This window comes from Fragaria vesca, linkage group LG3, assembly GCF_000184155.1.
Source record: "Fragaria vesca subsp. vesca linkage group LG3, FraVesHawaii_1.0, whole genome shotgun sequence".
Lineage (NCBI taxonomy): Eukaryota > Viridiplantae > Streptophyta > Magnoliopsida > Rosales > Rosaceae > Fragaria > Fragaria vesca.
Genome location: NC_020493.1, coordinates 8,428,172 through 8,445,663, shown reverse-complemented (window position 1 = coordinate 8,445,663; position 17,492 = coordinate 8,428,172). Strand labels below are relative to the sequence as shown.

The 17,492-nt window shown below is 37.4% G+C and overlaps 3 protein-coding genes across 3 annotated transcripts; 1 reads left to right on the top strand and 2 right to left on the bottom strand.

Annotated features, from left to right (window-relative positions):
* Nucleotides 1–265: 265 nt before the first annotated feature.
* Nucleotides 266–980, bottom strand: LOC101293666. Its single transcript, XM_004293969.1, has one exon. The coding sequence runs from the start codon at nt 918–920 to the stop codon at nt 465–467; it is 456 nt and encodes a 151-aa protein (XP_004294017.1). The 5' UTR covers nt 921–980; the 3' UTR covers nt 266–464.
* A 1,089-nt stretch (nt 981–2,069) lies between these two features.
* On the bottom strand, nt 2,070–7,217 carry LOC101293376. The gene is made up of 9 exons (XM_004293968.1): nt 6,352–7,217; nt 5,566–5,799; nt 5,226–5,439; nt 4,988–5,097; nt 4,705–4,904; nt 4,249–4,352; nt 3,307–3,494; nt 3,026–3,225; nt 2,070–2,688 (listed from the first exon to the last, which is right to left on the bottom strand). Exons 1-9 carry the CDS (start codon nt 6,623–6,625, stop codon nt 2,446–2,448), a joined length of 1,767 nt encoding a protein of 588 aa, XP_004294016.1. The 5' UTR covers nt 6,626–7,217; the 3' UTR covers nt 2,070–2,445.
* A 6,028-nt stretch (nt 7,218–13,245) lies between these two features.
* On the top strand, nt 13,246–15,300 carry LOC101302342 (L-type lectin-domain containing receptor kinase VII.1-like). Its single transcript, XM_004295577.1, has one exon. The coding sequence runs from the start codon at nt 13,246–13,248 to the stop codon at nt 15,298–15,300; it is 2,055 nt and encodes a 684-aa protein (XP_004295625.1).
* The last annotated feature ends 2,192 nt before the right edge of the window (nt 15,301–17,492 follow it).

The window sequence follows — 17,492 nt, the reverse complement described above, 5'->3', positions numbered from 1 at the left end:
CGTAGAGTATAAATGCACAAGGCGAAACCAGAATCGTAGCAGTTGAAGTCACTACTATTGCTCAATCCCCATCAGCACAATATCAACAAAACCATGAAGCTATCATAAAACGCTAATAATTCCAGTTCTAATAGTCATTGCATAGCTTCAAGTCTTCACTTTTAGAAAAACAATAGTTCCACTAACTTACTATTTAAGCTCTAATAGTCATTCCAGTTATAGTGATTCCACTAATTTACTATTTAACCTCTAATCAAAACAAGAATTACCATCAAAATATGAGTTTTATTATCATAAAAAGTGAATATTTACAACAGTGAAATTTACTTGATCTTTTCTGTTTCTACAGGACACACTAACACAGACTCAATCTTTTTTTTATGACATTTTTACCCACACTGATCCTTGATACAAGTTTTTAACAAGCTGTAAAAATAGTGAGAGAAAGAAAGAGAAGGAGGGGCTTAATCGTACTTTTCTCTCCACGAGTACACGAGGAAGAAAACCCAAGAGAGGGCCAAAACGACGTCGCCGACTGTCTGGCGGAGCCAATCCCAGGCGAGATCCTCGACTCTCCGCTCGAAGTAGCACCGCCAGAGTCCCATGAAGACATGGAGGACCGTGCAGCCCTTGGCGAAGAAGCTCTGGAACTCGCGATCTCTGACGAAGGAGACCATGAGGAGAAGGAAGCCGATCGCGAAGAGGAGCAAGCCGGAGAACGAGTCGGAGGTCCGGATCAGGAGCTGGTCGTGCGGCGTCGAGCCGAGGAGCTTCTGCGCCGTCTCGACGCCGTGGCCGAAGGTGTAGAGATCCGTCATGTAGAACATCATGCAAGCGCCGCACGCGATCGCGATCGCCGAGTGGAGGAGGCAGATCACGGTGAACGGCCATGACGTCGACGGCGACGACGGCGGTGGCATTGATCGGAGGGCCGTGGTGGTTCGGTGAGAAGAGGAAGAAGAAGCAGAGCTGTACAAATGAGTGTGGAGTGGTAAAAGCAAAGCTGTGATTTGGTGGGATTCAGATAAGGATTCGGTGGGGCCCGGAGAGGAGGTATTGTATTAACTGGACACGTGGCGCGATCGTGGGAGTTTGCCGACGATTCTGATTGGGTGTGGGCAGGTGGGGGCTACGATCTGGTGCTTTTAATATATACTGTGTACATATGTACACAATGATGGGGCTACATGGAGTAGACTCCATATCCTTTATGTGAACTTGTGAAGAATGGAGAGAATGATAGGGTGTGTGGAGGAGTACCTTATGCTTGTGTTTATTCTTGGTATAGTGAAAAAAATAAAGAAAAACTAAAAATTTAATTATCTTTATTGTGATTGCATCAAACAAACGAAGAGATAGATCTTTATGATATTATGCCAGTGAGTTATGGTCTGGTTAGTTATTATTTAATAATTTTAAAAAAAATCTTCATAATATTACTTTAATTAATCGTGGGTTCTCTATTTTGACGATTACATAAGAGAGGAGTTCTACACTTCTAATGAGAATTATTTGGTTGAGGACTAATTGAAGACTTTTTCATTAAAGGTTTGTTACATCTATTTTTCAATCACATTTTTCTATCTCAACCATTTACCGTTTAGTTTTTAGGTTTATATAAGTAGATCACTTCTACAAATCAAACTAAATCAAATCAATGGACGATCCAAATTTGTCAAACAGGAGTCGTTTAAGTTTATAATCAGTAAATCATATTTATGAATGTTTTAACGATTTCAAATTTAGATGAAAATTTGTAGAGAATATCAACACATATATATCTATTAACTAGACGGTTGAGATGTGAATATATGATCAAAAACGAGATGAAACGAAAAAATCATCAACTACTCCTTATTAGAACCCCTCCCGATTACATGATCCTCGTATGTTGATTTAGGAGACAAACGACTTCGTTACGAAATTAAGATATCAAGTGTGTTTACACGTTATAGAGTAGACAGGTAGAAACTTGTTATTTAGGCACATCAACAATTAGAACTCGGTATTACCCAAAAAACAATTAGAACTCGGAAACAAAAGAAAACAGCAAGAGGAAATGGACAGATTGAGCAACTTCTGTGAGCTTTATTGATTTTGAATTGAAGAAACATGAGATGAATACATAGCATTTTATATGATTGAGACCTGATACAATGCGACTGTGACTCTGGAATAACAAAATGGAGCAACACATATGAGGGTTTGGTAGAAACCCTTGTAAATGATTATTTGGAATTATACTTTATATATACAACAAAAAATTGAGTGAAATCGGCAATTCCAAAAATGTAGAAACAATGAGATACAGGCGAGTGTTACCATGTCGAGGCAGAACTAAAACACTCATCTTCTTTTGCACAAATCTTCCAGCCCCGCCGCGAATGGTTTTTTGAATGGGGAAGGTTAAAGAATAATTATACTTTGGTCGAACAAAACTTGTTTTTAACTTGTATCAGTGTCTGTATTTCCGGAAATAACTTTGCGGTGACGTCTGGAACCAGGCCTCCTATCTCTCCGGCGCCCTGGTTGGATCTTCCTTGCTGGCCTTACAGGCGTCGTTTCAACTGGTTTCACTGGTGGTTCATTACTTAATTCTGGTGGTGGCAGAGATGGCGGTAGTGGTGGTGGAAGAGCAACAACTGGAATTCGAGGAGCCATGTGCTCTAATACATCTTTATGGTATTTCTGTGGACAGTGAAAAGAACTTTAGACAATCTAAGGAACATGAGACAGAAAGATAGAATCAAAGAATCAAACAAATGGAGTCCTCAGTAGCCTTAAAGCCTTTATATACATGGGAGAATTTTGAAACTGGTAAGATGTACACAGAACCAAGAAAATGGGGTAAATCTGGAGCAAAAATCTGATTACCAAATATAGCAGAAAAATTTGCAACTTTAATAGGTTATATTCAAGCAAGGTGAGAAACTAAATAAACCAGATGTTTCTTCCAAGTTCTCTAAAAGACTAAAACTATCATGTATCTAGCAAAACCAAATTCCAAACCATATGCATATATTACCTGAACTACGAAATTGCGCCTTTCACAGTCAAAGAACATATTGATAGTCCAGTTTGTCTTTTCCGTGATGTGATCTCTGACAGTTGAAAAACTGATTTGGTCCCTGGAAGTAAAACGATCAACTTCATTGAACCAAAGACAAGTGAAGAGGTTGCTGATAGGGACATGCTCCCTTATTATTACACATCCTTCAGGAACGTCTGCAGCAAGGCCATAACAAAGGAAACTTAGTAAAGAAAAACATATACAATATATTGCAACAGAAAGAAGTTCCACCTTACCACTTGTAATGGGAAGTTTTGCCTCAGAATATGGGGTCAAACCTTCCTTTTTGTAAAATTCAACCTGAAAGTCAATGGAGGCATTGTCGTATTTTCCCGCGACTTTATTTGCCTCAGCTTCCATAAACACATCAAAGCGCTTATAATGTCTAGAAATTGCAAAAGTTGCATTCTTCCTCCACAAAAACCTGAAAAGATAATAATAATGTTACTTAAAAAGTGAATGCTGGTAAAGACAACGTTGACCCAGGCCATCATACAAGAGCCAAGGTCCCCTCAACATACGCATTCCAGTACAATGTGTAATATCCACATACTAGACCAGTACATCATTAAAGTTGATTGCATAAAGGACAGAATCCCAGTATAGGTTTACGAGTCAAATCATTTAATATTTGCTCAATTATCATGTTTCATGGGTTTCATCCACACTGGAAAGCGTACTGATTGGAAGAAATACAAAAGACAAAAAGACAACCTACAACAGCAAGAAACAATTTTAGTATTTTACAAAGCACTCCATCTACATTGATTTTAAGAGTTAAGGGAAGAATATGATAGTTTTTATGTTGCTACAGTCAGTTGTGGTTGTAAGCCACAAAGTTACAGCAGAAAGGGTTAACCGGGAAATTGACAAAAGATACGAAATCAGATTGCAGATTCAAATATCTAACATTTCCATCAAGGTTGCATTTTCGGAAAATGATTTTCCATCTCAGCATTTGGATGTTTCTGGGAATCCAAACTTGCCCCCTACACGTTTACCCATACACTGATGGTAATTCAAACTTGTGGTAATTTCAAAAAACAAAAGGAAATATTAAGAAGGATCTATTCTGCAGAATAGAAATCTAAGGGCTAAAATTCTTATCAGTCTCTTAAAAAGACCTATAAATAATGTACTGTACGGCTCGATATTCATTGAATCTTAATCAGATGTACCTTTCGAGAATTTGGTATGGATCCACAACAAGCTCCAGTTTCCCATCGATCCATAAAGAAAAGCGAGCATTGGGAAACATTCTGTGCACTAGGAGCTTAGGAATCTGCAAAAGATGTAATCAGCGTCAAAAGGTACATCCAAGTACTATGAATGCATATTAACACAGGATTCCTGATAGATAGCCCCATTAATTTTAATGACATAATTATATATATAGGGTAATACCATCGTTCATATTGACCCAAGTGTTCTCTAAAGAGAAGCTTAAGTGATATTCTACTTGTTTGCAAAGCATCAGAACATTCACTTACAATGAAATGCTTGTAGAATATAATAACAAGAGCAGTGTAGGGATATTCAAAGCTGCAGTTGCATATTCACGCAACTATATAGTTTTCAAGACATAATCTGAACTAGATCAACAAAAGTTGCAGGACGAGAACTGTAAGTCTTACCTTTCCAGTGCGCCTTCCATCCTTATAAGGGGGGTTATGAATAACAACAGTTCTCCATATACCAATTTTTTTGCTGCTGTCCAGTTTACCACTGTTCTTCAGATAAGCTTCTGTGACCTCGTCTATAAACATATAGAAGCAAACAGTCTGCCTGGAATAATCACTAATGTTCCTTGGCTGGTTTATCTCATCAAAATTTGCTGGTAGAAAAGGATACAAATGATGAGGAATCCACCAGGTTCATCAAAAAGATATTTGACTTCACATAAATTAGAGCATTTACCAAATATAGCTGATGCAACAACCACACCATGACACTGCTCCATATCATGTAGGTCATCCTCATCCATATCATATCCTGTATTACGCCCAGGTTTACTTCCTCTAACAAATCTGATTGAAGCCCAGATTCATCAAACCAAAAATGTATATTAGACACAAACCAGCGTACATATACAATATCAGGAAAGAAACTTAGTTACATTTGACCAAGGTACTGTAAAAGAGCGAAGAAAACCCACCCACAATGCACACTCATTGACTCTCTTATATCATATGAATCATTCCTTTGCTTCAAGGTAGGATATCCGCCAAAATCCGAGCCTCCAAATTCGGTTTCTCTCGATAAATTTTCTTCGTAAATGTATGTTAAATTCTTAAGAATGGGAGAATATGAAGGGACTTTTGGCATTAAGGCTATGGCTTCTTCAACAGGAAGGTAACATACTGGACAAGCTGAGCAAAAAAAAAAAAAAAAACAAAAGAACAAAAAAAAAATTAGGAACATCATTGACATGGTGCCAGTTATTAGTCTGTATTTAAGCTAAGTAACTGCAAATAAAAAAAAGCGTAGAAACTCACGTCGTGGTCCGGTTCTTTTCTTATCTGCTGGTGGGGGAGGCAACGTGAATATATTACATGGATGACCAGGAGGAAGAGTATACCCCAAGAAAAAAGCAGGAGGAGGAGGGGGCAAGGCAAGCGACACGTTGTAACTTTGCTTTTCTGTTTGCGCCAAGGATTCAGGATTCCTTATAACGATGCTGTTGTTAAGACTAATGTTTTGGCGAGTGATGCCTTCTTGTGGGTCTTCACCTATGTATGACCCAACATGAAATTTATATTACTCCCTTGCACAAATCACAGAGATAATGTAACTCCAAAACATGGGAAAAGTCACATCAAAATGTACTCGCATGAAAGCATTCCAAGAATGTAAGAGGCAGGTATATATAGAGTTGAATTCTGTGAACTTGAAAACCTATGCATATCAAGTCACATCTTCATGTCTGAGCGATGAACTTTTACCAGTATAAGAGCAAAATTAATTTGAAGTGTTAGATAAGCATGAGAACTTCCTAATCAAAGTGCTGAAGGTACTGATCCTCTCAGCCTATTCTACAAAACATGGCAAAATAAGAAATCTACACAACAAACACCCCGTGACCTTCACATATGCATTGCTGAAGCGCCATATCAATGTGCTATAATCAAAAACTCACATTAACTCAATCAATCCATCAACACCAATCATATCTAAACCAGCTTAGGATCAACTTAAACTCAAACAAACCAATACCCGCATCAAAAAAAAAACAAATAAACTAACTTCAAAAACCCAATGCAGAGTAGCAAAAGGGATCAAACCTTTTCCAACATACAAAACCCAACCGAAAACCGCGGCGGAGATGACACAGAGCAGCAGCATTCCCACCTTTTTCCGGCCAGCAAACTTACAGATCGAATGGTACAACCTCTCCTTCTCCTTGAGCATTTTGGAAGGCTTTCGTGCAGATTGAATAGGCAACAGTCCGTTGTTGTTGACAATACCGTTGTTGTTGTTGTTGTTGTTGTTGTTCTGTAGCTGTTTATCCAATGACCCATAACTCCCTGAACGAATTCCTAATGACCCTCCAGTCATTGTTCTTCCAAACCTTCATCTACACCTCTCATCTCCCCCTCAATCCTCTCATTCACAATCTCAATCCAAATTTCCAATCTTTCCAATCACCCACTACACAAAATCCCTCAAATTACAAAACCCACTTCACCAAATCCGCCCCAGATTCCACTTCCAAATTTCACTGAATCACAAGCTCAACAAGCCCAAAGTGCACTGCAACAAAAACTACACTTTACAACTGAATCTTCCAAAACCCCCCAAAAACCAAACTTGGGCAGTGACAACGAAGCAATTTTGCTCCTGGGAAACAAGTGATCAGACCAAAAAATTGTGCTTTTTGAGTAATTTTCAATCAGTGAATGAGGATATAAATATGAACAAATAAAGGAATTTGAAGTATAAACACAGGGTGGGAAATCTGAGATTGATGATTGGGGGATTGTAGGGTTTATGGGTACAAATCTAGGTTTTTATGAAATCTAGGTTTTTGATTTATGAATGAAATCTGGGATCACAATTTACAACAAAGCTTTTCTTTTCTTCTATGTTTTTGCTAATTTTGAGGGAGAGAACGAAAAAATTCTTGGATTATTTATAACTCCAGAAATATGAAACTATATTGTAAAAGTTTTAAAAGAAATACACATGGGAATTATGATCGGCTAACTTGCGCCACGTGGGACTGTGGGTGATGTTAACAACCCGGACGACGGTGATGTCGTACTGAAAGTGCACGGAGGTTTTGGTGCTACCTTGATATCCGATGAGGGGACGTTTGGCAGTATTGAGGGGGATTTCAGAAAGTATCGATTTTGTTGGTAGTATGAAGTATCCGAGGCTTGATTCATGTAATAACTTTTACAATGATCAGGAATCCGGAAATTTTAATCGTTTACGTTGAAATATTAATTTTATGCGTTTTTGTCTAAATTGTCTTTAAATAATATATAAAATTTTACAATAAAATAGTAGATTGCGTGATCGAAGTCAGAATAGCTAGCCATAAAGATCAAACAAGACTCAACCACAAGTACGCCTATACCAACTAAACCATCATATGTTTGCAGAACTCATTTGGATTTTATTTTCCAATGATTGAGATCTTTTGGTTTTGGTTAAGTTACAAGCCGAACGGTTCATGTAGAGATTACACAAACCATTCATATATTTGACAAATTGTCTTTGGAAGCTAGGGGTGTATTGTCCTTCGTGAAGTTATTAATATAAACATACGATGATAATGATGTTTTGTACTAGATTTTAGAGTTCACTTTTTTAGAAAAGTACAATAAGCACAATACTTTTGTGCATACTATGTAATTAAGCAAGTTTACACGAGTATTTAGATAATAAGATCTACAAAGTTGATAAAATGAATTGAAAATGTAATTAAATCTTTATGTAAAGATGTAAGTGAAGTTTCAGTTGTTGGTCTCAAAGAGCGACTCTCTCTGCATACGTCGTTAGATATGTCGAAGCATGTCCGACTGCACTCTTGTTAAATTCATTTCTTACGTAGCTCATGCGGACGGATCGTGTTAATATTGTTGTATATATTCTTAAGTTATGATCAATAAAACTAACGTATTTGGATAAAAATAAAAAAGTAAAGATTCAGTTACAACTTTAAAATCCTAAACAACAAAAAGTAACACGGTCGTAAATATGGTTGTGGATTGCCCTTCAAATATATAAAAATAACACTTTGGTCCCAATATGGTTATGAGGTCGTCTCTGATTTATTAATTATTATTTATAGTTTTTAAATAAATGTGTTGGTGAAGTGGATTTTCAAAGTCCCTTTACTTGCTTGTCCATAAAAAGTCCCTTTACTCGATGTTCTACACAATGTGACGTTTTCTGATCAATTATTGGATAAATGATCATGTGCCATCTTGTCATGTTAAGCAACATTGAAAACCTCTGTCTTGCTTCGACGTGAAATCTCAATTTTCTGATCAATTTCATTAGCTTTTGCAGAAGACATTCCATTATTGATTTGTAATTTTGTATAGTTCTTAGTTCACTCAATTTATAGTAATAGTATCATGTACCGATATTTCTACTGGAAAAACGGTTTCTGCCCTCTAATTGTGCATGTTATATATATATATATATATATATATATATATATATACACACACACAAAGCTGTTCAGGTGCGGATGTCCGCACCAAAGTTTTTGGTGCAGATTTCTATTTTTGTACCACTTCCCGATCGAATTTTCTCAAACTTAATTCTAGAAATATGTAGATCATCTCTGCAAAATTTCAGCTAATTTAGTGATCGTTAAGGCCTTCAAACTTGCGTTTTTCTGTTATATACCTGAACCGGACAAAATACAGGCCGTCGATTTGTTTTTCAATTTTGAGGACCTTAACGATCACCAAATTGGCTGAAATTTTGCAGAGATGATCTACACAAAATGATCTAGATATGTCTAGAAGAAAGTTTGAGGAAATTCAATCGGAAAGTGGTGTAAATATAGAAATCCGCACCTGATCAGCTTTGTGTGTATATATATATATATATATGATGAAATATCAAAAAAATGTGCAATGGGATATTCTTCCAAATTCAAGATGTCTAACATGTTCTAATAATAAAACTTCACAATTCACTCTTTATGCAATCTGAGTAATGATTTACAGGTTTTAAGCTAGATATCTAAGTGTTTGTTACATATAAATCACGAATATACGTCATGTCTAAGATTTTAAATCTAAGATATCTGAATTTACAGATCATTAATCTCTCGTCTTTTTAGTATTGCATATTCCGATAAAGGGTTTCATCATAATATCATTATCATGTAATTCAATGTTGTTTTCAATTGAACGTTGAGGAATGAGGAAGGAGTTAACTTCCTATAAATGATGCATGATTAAAACTAGGGCATTTCGTTTTTGACACTACAATTAGGACACTTTCATTTTGATGCAAATCCCAATTAAGTGTGCCTCTCCTGGTCTATTTCTTAGATTTGGAAAGGGGGATGCCTCCAAGTTGCAAATTGATTAATAACCGGGATAAGCACAATAGCCAAGGTTTAAAACATTGGTCAAATTCATTGCATCAATTTCATGTTTAGATTTAAATTACAAAGAGGACCACAATTGATTAGATTCGATAATGATATCCAAATTGTTTCTATTTCAATTCCTTTACGCCAAGTGTTGCCTGGATTGTTAACATTCTCAAAACATCATGTGCCGGCCATAACTTTCCGAAGCAGACCACGACCTTGCCACCATCTTCCAATATGTGACTTTCATGGTCTTGCCAATAAGACTAACATCAATATTTAATTTGATCAAAGATAATTAGTGATTCATTAGTAGACTACATACAATACAATAACACAACCTAAATTAAACAAAAAAATGGACGTGTTTGACTCAAATCGAATCGGTTCCCTTATGTGTGACGCGTAAAAATAAGCGATTACAAGTAGGTTGACTCATAAAGCAGACTTCTTAATATTGTAAAGGTTGATGTTGTGTAAACTGAGTCGAATTGAGTTGGCAAACGGCCGGGATCAAGCCAATCAAATTTTTTTTGTCGAATCATTAACTCATCAAACATGTTACAAGCACGAGAAGAGCAAATTGCCGCTCTAGGAGATGAACATGTAAGAATCGCAAGCCATTATGGGCTAGATCTTTTCTTATTCAGCCACCGATAGGCCCAACATAAAGTGGCTCAACTTCGGATCATAGCTCCGATTCCCCTAATATTGCAATTCTCCCCTCTTTTACCTGGGTTTAGCACTTTAACCTGGTTAATTGGGCCTCTACATAATGTCCATTTTTAGCCCGTTAAAGTTTGAACTTCGAACAATGAAAATGCATGTTTTCAAATGAAGCGTGGTTCTGGAAGGAAGGAAAATAGGGGGAAGCCATCAACCTTTGGAATCAATCAACCTTGATCTTATTTTGTTGATCATTATTTTCTCTTATCTCTACGAGTCAAATAATTGTGGCCACACTGACTTAAACCCTTCTATACCAAACTAAACAGTGTTCAATTATTGAAAGAGGTCCACGTACTAAATCACCGTCTTAATTAGCAAATAATCACTTTCTTGTTAGGAAATTTCTCGGAGTTGATAATGTTAAAGTCTTGCATGTACTCATCATGTCACTCTATAGTATATACAAGGTGTCAATGCCCCATCTAGTCCTCTAAAAATAATATTCCTCATGTAACTTGGTCGTTTTGATCACACCTAGTCCTCTAAATCTCATTGTTAACAAAGATTTTGTTGTTTAAATCAGTAAATTGGCAGTATGAACTATGAACTAGCATATATAACTCGTCCTTTTGCTCGTGTTGAATGGTCTTGTATGACGGTACCATTAGTTTATAACACTATCTAATTTGTAGTGATATGTGTTTTGATACTTCATAGTGTTATGCCAGATCGGTCGCTCAAGACTTTTGGTCTCTACCTAGACCCGAAAAAAACCAGGATTACTTCTTATGTACTCGTTGAGAATGATTGTGATCTAGTTCATGGCCTATAAGAAGTAAAAAGCGCGCCGGTGGGATCCTTCCTGACAAAAAAAATTGTTGTTAGTTTTATAATGATCGAGTGACATTGCTTCTTCGGCCCAAACCAAAGAATCTCTTAAATATGATGTAAAGTGGATCTTGTTCTATCGTTGATCAGAGATTTTTCTATGAACAATGCGAATCGGAGTTTGAAGAAGGGGAAGGGAAAGCAGTTTTCATCATTATATGACATAAAGTCCGTTGGGTGTAGATTCAAGAATAATCGAGTAAAAGATATTTTTTAAAGAATTTGGTCACATGTACAACAATATGAACAAAAAGTAAAAATTATGTTTTGAAAATCAGACACCAAAACTATTAGATTGAGAGTCAAATAACCGGTTCACACTGTCGCATAAATGGTAGAGAAATACAGGAAGATAGCAACTTGAATACAAAGGAACAGATGTGGAAAACTCAGGAAGAGCAGCAGCCGCCAACCATTTGCTTGTCGTACGGAGAGTCCAACTACTGTAGCCTTATTCTATCTCAAGGTTTATTTACCAAAGAGGATACGTTGTTTGACCAAAAAAAGAGAGGATACGTTGACTCTTCAACCTCTCACCTAGGAAAGGGGTTCCGTTTTCCACCAAATAACCAAAGTTGCCATTTTTGGAAAACTTGGTAGAAGAAACCGACCGCTGCTTAAATACGTATTTATCTTTTAAATAAAGAGCTGGGCGGCTCCATTTAGATTCGATTAATAATTAATCAAACTGTAAAATACAACTTAAAGGCATTAAGTCTAAATCCTTGTTTTTGTGGAAATAAGCATATGTTGCGATATAACATCAACATTCTCTACATCTGATAGTTATTCTAACAAGCACAAAAAATATAGGGGTTCATTGTTCGTCTAAGACGTAAATGAATTAAATAATATAAATGAATTAAAACATAAATAAAATAAAACCTAAGGCAAGGCCTAAAAAATGAGCCAAACCCCTTATTTTTGTTCAGATTAGGCCGACCGGAGGATCTAAGCATCTAGCCTTTCCAGCTTCAATAACACGTGTCACCCTGCCACCAGCACTGCATGCCTTCTCATTGACATTCGGCTTCCTTGACGCCTCTGTCTTCGTCCACCTAACAACGGCCAACTTTGAGAGACTCTAATTGAAGCAAGTAATTTATAAAATTTGATATGAAATTATTGTCCCCGCAAGCCTTCAAACCCAACTGGCTTTTGATTTACACCACATTAGATTCCTCCGGCTGACACAACAGACGCTGCACCGATCCAAATGAAACCAAACGTTTCCCCTTTCGGTCATTATGTTTATGACACATTTATTTATCTGGAATAGAATTGAAATATGTGGGAATGATTACGGGATAAAAGAATTAATGTTTACTTGCTCATGGTGGAATATGAGTTGCTGTGGGTCCCACCTTCAAACCCAGAATTGATTCCTTGATAACCGGAATTTATAATACTAAGGGAGGAAGTGGGTTTGGGAATGATCAATCCAGAATGAACTTTTTGTACCCAAAATATCCTCACATAATTATAATAATCTCAAATTCCCATACTTTTTTTTAATTAAACTAGTTTAATTTTAATTTCCTATAGTAAGTAAACAACATCAATCGCAATTAGTTTTATTCATATTCCAATTTCATGTGATAAGTAAACAACTCAATAGAATTGAAATTTTCACATACTATTTCATTTCGTCTCTCATTCATTCTATCTCTCATTCCTGATAAATTTCATTCTCATTCCTGATAAATTTCATTCTAAGTAAACGTGTCATTAATATTTAGAATTGTCAACGAAAGATAAACAACGGAAAAGAAAATTGATTTATTTTACGGGTGGCCTATCTTCATTCCTTGAGGACCCATCCACGTGCTTCTCGAGCCGGCGGGACGGCAAAATCTGTAAGTTCAAACCTAAAATACCATTTTCGTAATTAATCCCACATCAAAGGGCGAAATCTCATCTTCCATCAGACTTAAACAACCCTAACTCTTTGACTGCACACCTCTCCAAGATCTTCCATCTTATCACCATACTCATGTAGAATCTCAACTCCCCTGTTTTCCCCTGTTTCACGTTTCTCCTCTGCTTTCTCTCCACCATGAATACCCTTCTCATCTTCCTCCTCCTCCTCTCCCTCCGACAACTCTCCGCCGTCGACTTCATCTTCAACGGCTTCAACACCTCCTCCGATCTCCTCCTCTTCGGCAACGCCACCGTTTCCTCTCAAATCCTCACTCTCACAAACATCACCAACTACTCCATCGGCCGAGCTCTCTACAAAACCAAAATCCCAACCAAAGCTCCAAACTCTTCATACGTCTACCCTTTCTCGACCTCCTTCGTCTTCTCCATCGCTCCAGCCAAGAACATACTTCCCGGCCATGGCATGGTCTTCATCTTCACGCCCGCCGAGGGCATAAACGGAACCAGCTCCAGCCAGCATTTAGGGTTGTTCAACCGCACAAACGGAGGCAGCTCCACGAACCATGTTTTCGGGGTCGAGTTCGATATGTTTATGAACCAGGAGTTTAATGACATTAATGACAACCACGTTGGGATTGATGTAAACTCATTGGAGTCGGTTGATGCATACGAAGCAGGGTATTGGACTGAAAATAAGGTCTTCAAGAAGTTGAAGCTCAACAATGGCGAGAATTACCAGGCTTGGATTGACTATAGAGATTCGGTGATTAACGTGACTATGGTGAAAGCTGGGATGGCGAGGCCGAAGACTCCATTGTTGAGTCATGTTTATAATCTTTCTGATGTTCTGAAAGATGAAATGTTTGTAGGTTTTACAAGCTCAACAGGGACGTTAGTTGAGAATCACATGATTTTGGCTTGGAGTTTCAGCAATTCTAATTTTTCTTTAAGTGAGAGTTTGATCACTTCTGGTTTGCCTAATTTTGTGCTTCCTAAGGCTTCGATTTTTAAGTCTAAAGGCTTTATTGCTGGAGTTACAGTTGGGGGTTTGTTTGTAGTTTGTGTGATTGCTCTGTTTACTCTGTTTTTGGTTAAGAGGAAAAGGAGGATGAAGAGGGAGAGAGATGAAATGGAGGACTGGGAATTGGAGTACTGGCCTCACCGGATTACTTATTCGGAGATTGAGGCGGCGACAAAGGGTTTCCAAGAAGAAAATGTGATTGGAATTGGAGCAAATGGGAAGGTGTACAAGGGTGTTTTGGCAGGAGGGGCAGAGATTGCGGTGAAGAGAATTTCGCATGAGAATAATGGAATGAGAGAGTTCTTGGCTGAGATTTCAAGCATTGGGAGATTGAAGCATAGAAATTTGGTGGGATTGAGAGGCTGGTGTAAGAGAGAGAAGGGGGTTTTCATGTTGGTCTATGATTATATGGAAAATGGGAGCTTGGATAAGTTGGTGTTTGATTGTGATGAGAGTAAGATGTTGGGTTTTGAAGACAGGATTAGGGTTTTGAGAGATGTGGCTTCTGGGGTTTTGTACTTACATGAAGGATGGGAATCTAAAGTGTTGCACAGGGACATTAAGGCAAGTAATGTGTTACTTGATAAGGATATGAATGGAAGGTTAGGGGATTTCGGGTTGGCCAGGATGCACAGCCATGGTGATGTGCTCGGCACGACTAGGGTGGTAGGAACCGTGGGGTACTTAGCCCCGGAAATCATTCACGTCGGGCGAGCTTCCTCCCAGACGGACGTTTTCGGGTTCGGAATCTTGATTTTGGAGGTCATGTGTGGGAGGAGGCCTATAGAGGAAGGGAAGCCACCCTTGGTGGAATGGGTGTGGCAACTCATGGTGAAAGGGCAAGTGCTGAATGCATTTGATGAGAGGTTGAGGGGAAGAGGTATAGGGTTTAGTGAAGAGGAGGTGGAGAGGGTTTTGCATTTGGGATTGTTGTGTGCTTACCCTGACCCAAATGCAAGACCATCAATGAGGCAAGTGGTGAAAGTTTTGGAGGGGAAGAATGATAATGAGGGATGTGATGAGTCTGAAACTGAGGAGATGGATGCTTATTTGCTTCAGAAATTGCAATCCAAGGAAATGTGGTCTGAGTTTTCACATAACTTTGGGTATGGATTATCATCACACCCAACTTTTGAAGATATCAAGCAATCTATATCCAACTCTATGTCCCTCTCTTGGTCCAATTCTAGTATAGCAGAGGGTAGGTGAACCTTCATCGTATACCAAATATGTTTTTTTGTTTTCTTCAGATATATATCATTGATTGTGTAAATATGATACAGATACAACATGACTACATGAGTGAGTTTTATGCTTAAAATGCACTCATCATGCGCGAGTCCTTTGAAGTTTCATTCTCTTTTTACTACCTAAAACTTTGAGATTTCTGCCCCATGATTAGCTACAACTCGGGTATTATTATCAAGGAATCATGTTGTCTCGTTCATACTAATGTAAGGAAACGTTGCTCTATTGTGATATGGTTTTAAGTAGGAAGGTTGGTAGAATAGAATCAGTGGCGGATGCAGAAATTTATCTCTCTGGGGGCAAAAATTGGGAAGCAAGGGAATGCAAAAACTGAAGCAGTACTTCAGTACTGATATAGAAATGTTAAGCACATCATATAAAGCTGATGTTTGCATCAAATAGAGTTGGTTGAAGGAAATAGCTAATTAAGCTGCTGTGTACATCCTAAAGCTAGAATTTTTTTATTTGGTACAAATCCTAAAGCTAGAATTTTATTGAAATTCAACAGACCATGCCATATCACACGTAGGACATTATACAAAACAGTGGCTTGCATCTGCCCCAGTTGCCTCTACATGCGTCCGCCTATGAATAGAATGAACAGCTTGTGAAGCGGTTATAAGTGATACATTCAATAAAATGTTGGGCCAGATTGAGTCTGGTTTATTTCGATCGCGGAAGAAGAAAAAGGTAGATGTCCCTCTACGACGCACACATTATTTCCGGTGACTATTGTTGAGATATCAATCACACATCGGGAATATGAGACATAAGAATTTGGGTCATTTTATTACCAATTAATTTTGGATGTGAACTACAGACTATTTTATCAACTATAAACTTATATTTCATGTATTAATTCTTGACTAAATTTGCCTTCTAGCGAGTTTACTGTTACAGCCGGGCATGACAACCATTTTCCTCGATCAATCATGCCCGAGCAGCATGCATCCGGAACTCTAGCTAGAGCGAGCTAGCTAGGCCACGTCTTTGACAGCTTAGCATATTCCATGGGTTTAGTTGGGCCTATCCAACTATAATGTTGGAAGGAAAATAGATGGGACAGAAGGCCTAGGTTTGATCCCAGACGCACAGTAGGTTCCCTAGTCATTGGAATGAGAACGATCAACAATCAGTACTCCAGCTAGCTACTGTAGATGGATATGTTATTTTAAAGTCTCATTATTTCAGAAATGGACAATGCATGTGACTCATGTGAGAGTGAGACATAAACAGATGAGTCCTCCTTTTGTTTTCCTTTCCTGAACGGATGAGCAGTTGAAAATAAAAGGATGGACTTCTTTGGTTCTAAATCCATGGGATTTTATGTCCACTCAGTTTTTGTTGTTGGCATATATAGCTTTGGATTCTCAGTTATCAAGACATTAGAGAGAAATATAGAAGTCTCAAGAGAATATCACTGATATTAGTTAGTCAACATAGATGAATAGATCACCAATAAATAATTTGTGAGGTTAAATCGACAATCAACCTATATCACGATGAATATTTGTTAGATTTTACTTTCACTACAGATTAAACATATACAATCGATATATATGTAGGAAAATTTCTGGTATGTAGTGTGTTTTTCAGAGGCAATCAACCTATGCAGCCTGTTTTTCAGAGGCAACTTCTCAATATCAGTCCATGTGCAAAGCACATGTGATCAGGGGCGGAACTACATTATGCAATAAAAGGGTCTGGACCTATTAATCTCCACACAAAAAAAAGAAAATAACAACACTTAATGTATATTAATTTAATACACCTAATTTATAGAAGAAAATACGACAATATTAATTAGATCTACAATATTTTGTAATTTATTATCATTGATGTATAGTTTATTCAATTATTTTATGGAAAATGTTTCTAGGCCTTAATAAGGCCTAGGATTTATAGCCTTAATCCTAGGTGGCATGCTAAATCACCTATCCACATCATTAAATAAAAAAATCATGCTATGTCATTTTTAGGTAAAAATACAATCTTATCCTTTTATATCCAATGACTCTAGATTATTTTGTCATATCCAATGGCTTTAGATTGTTTTGTTTTTATTCTATAACAAAATGTTTTTAAGCCATTTTTTTTCATTATTCATGCCTAAATTTAAAATATGAAATATATATATATATACATATATATAT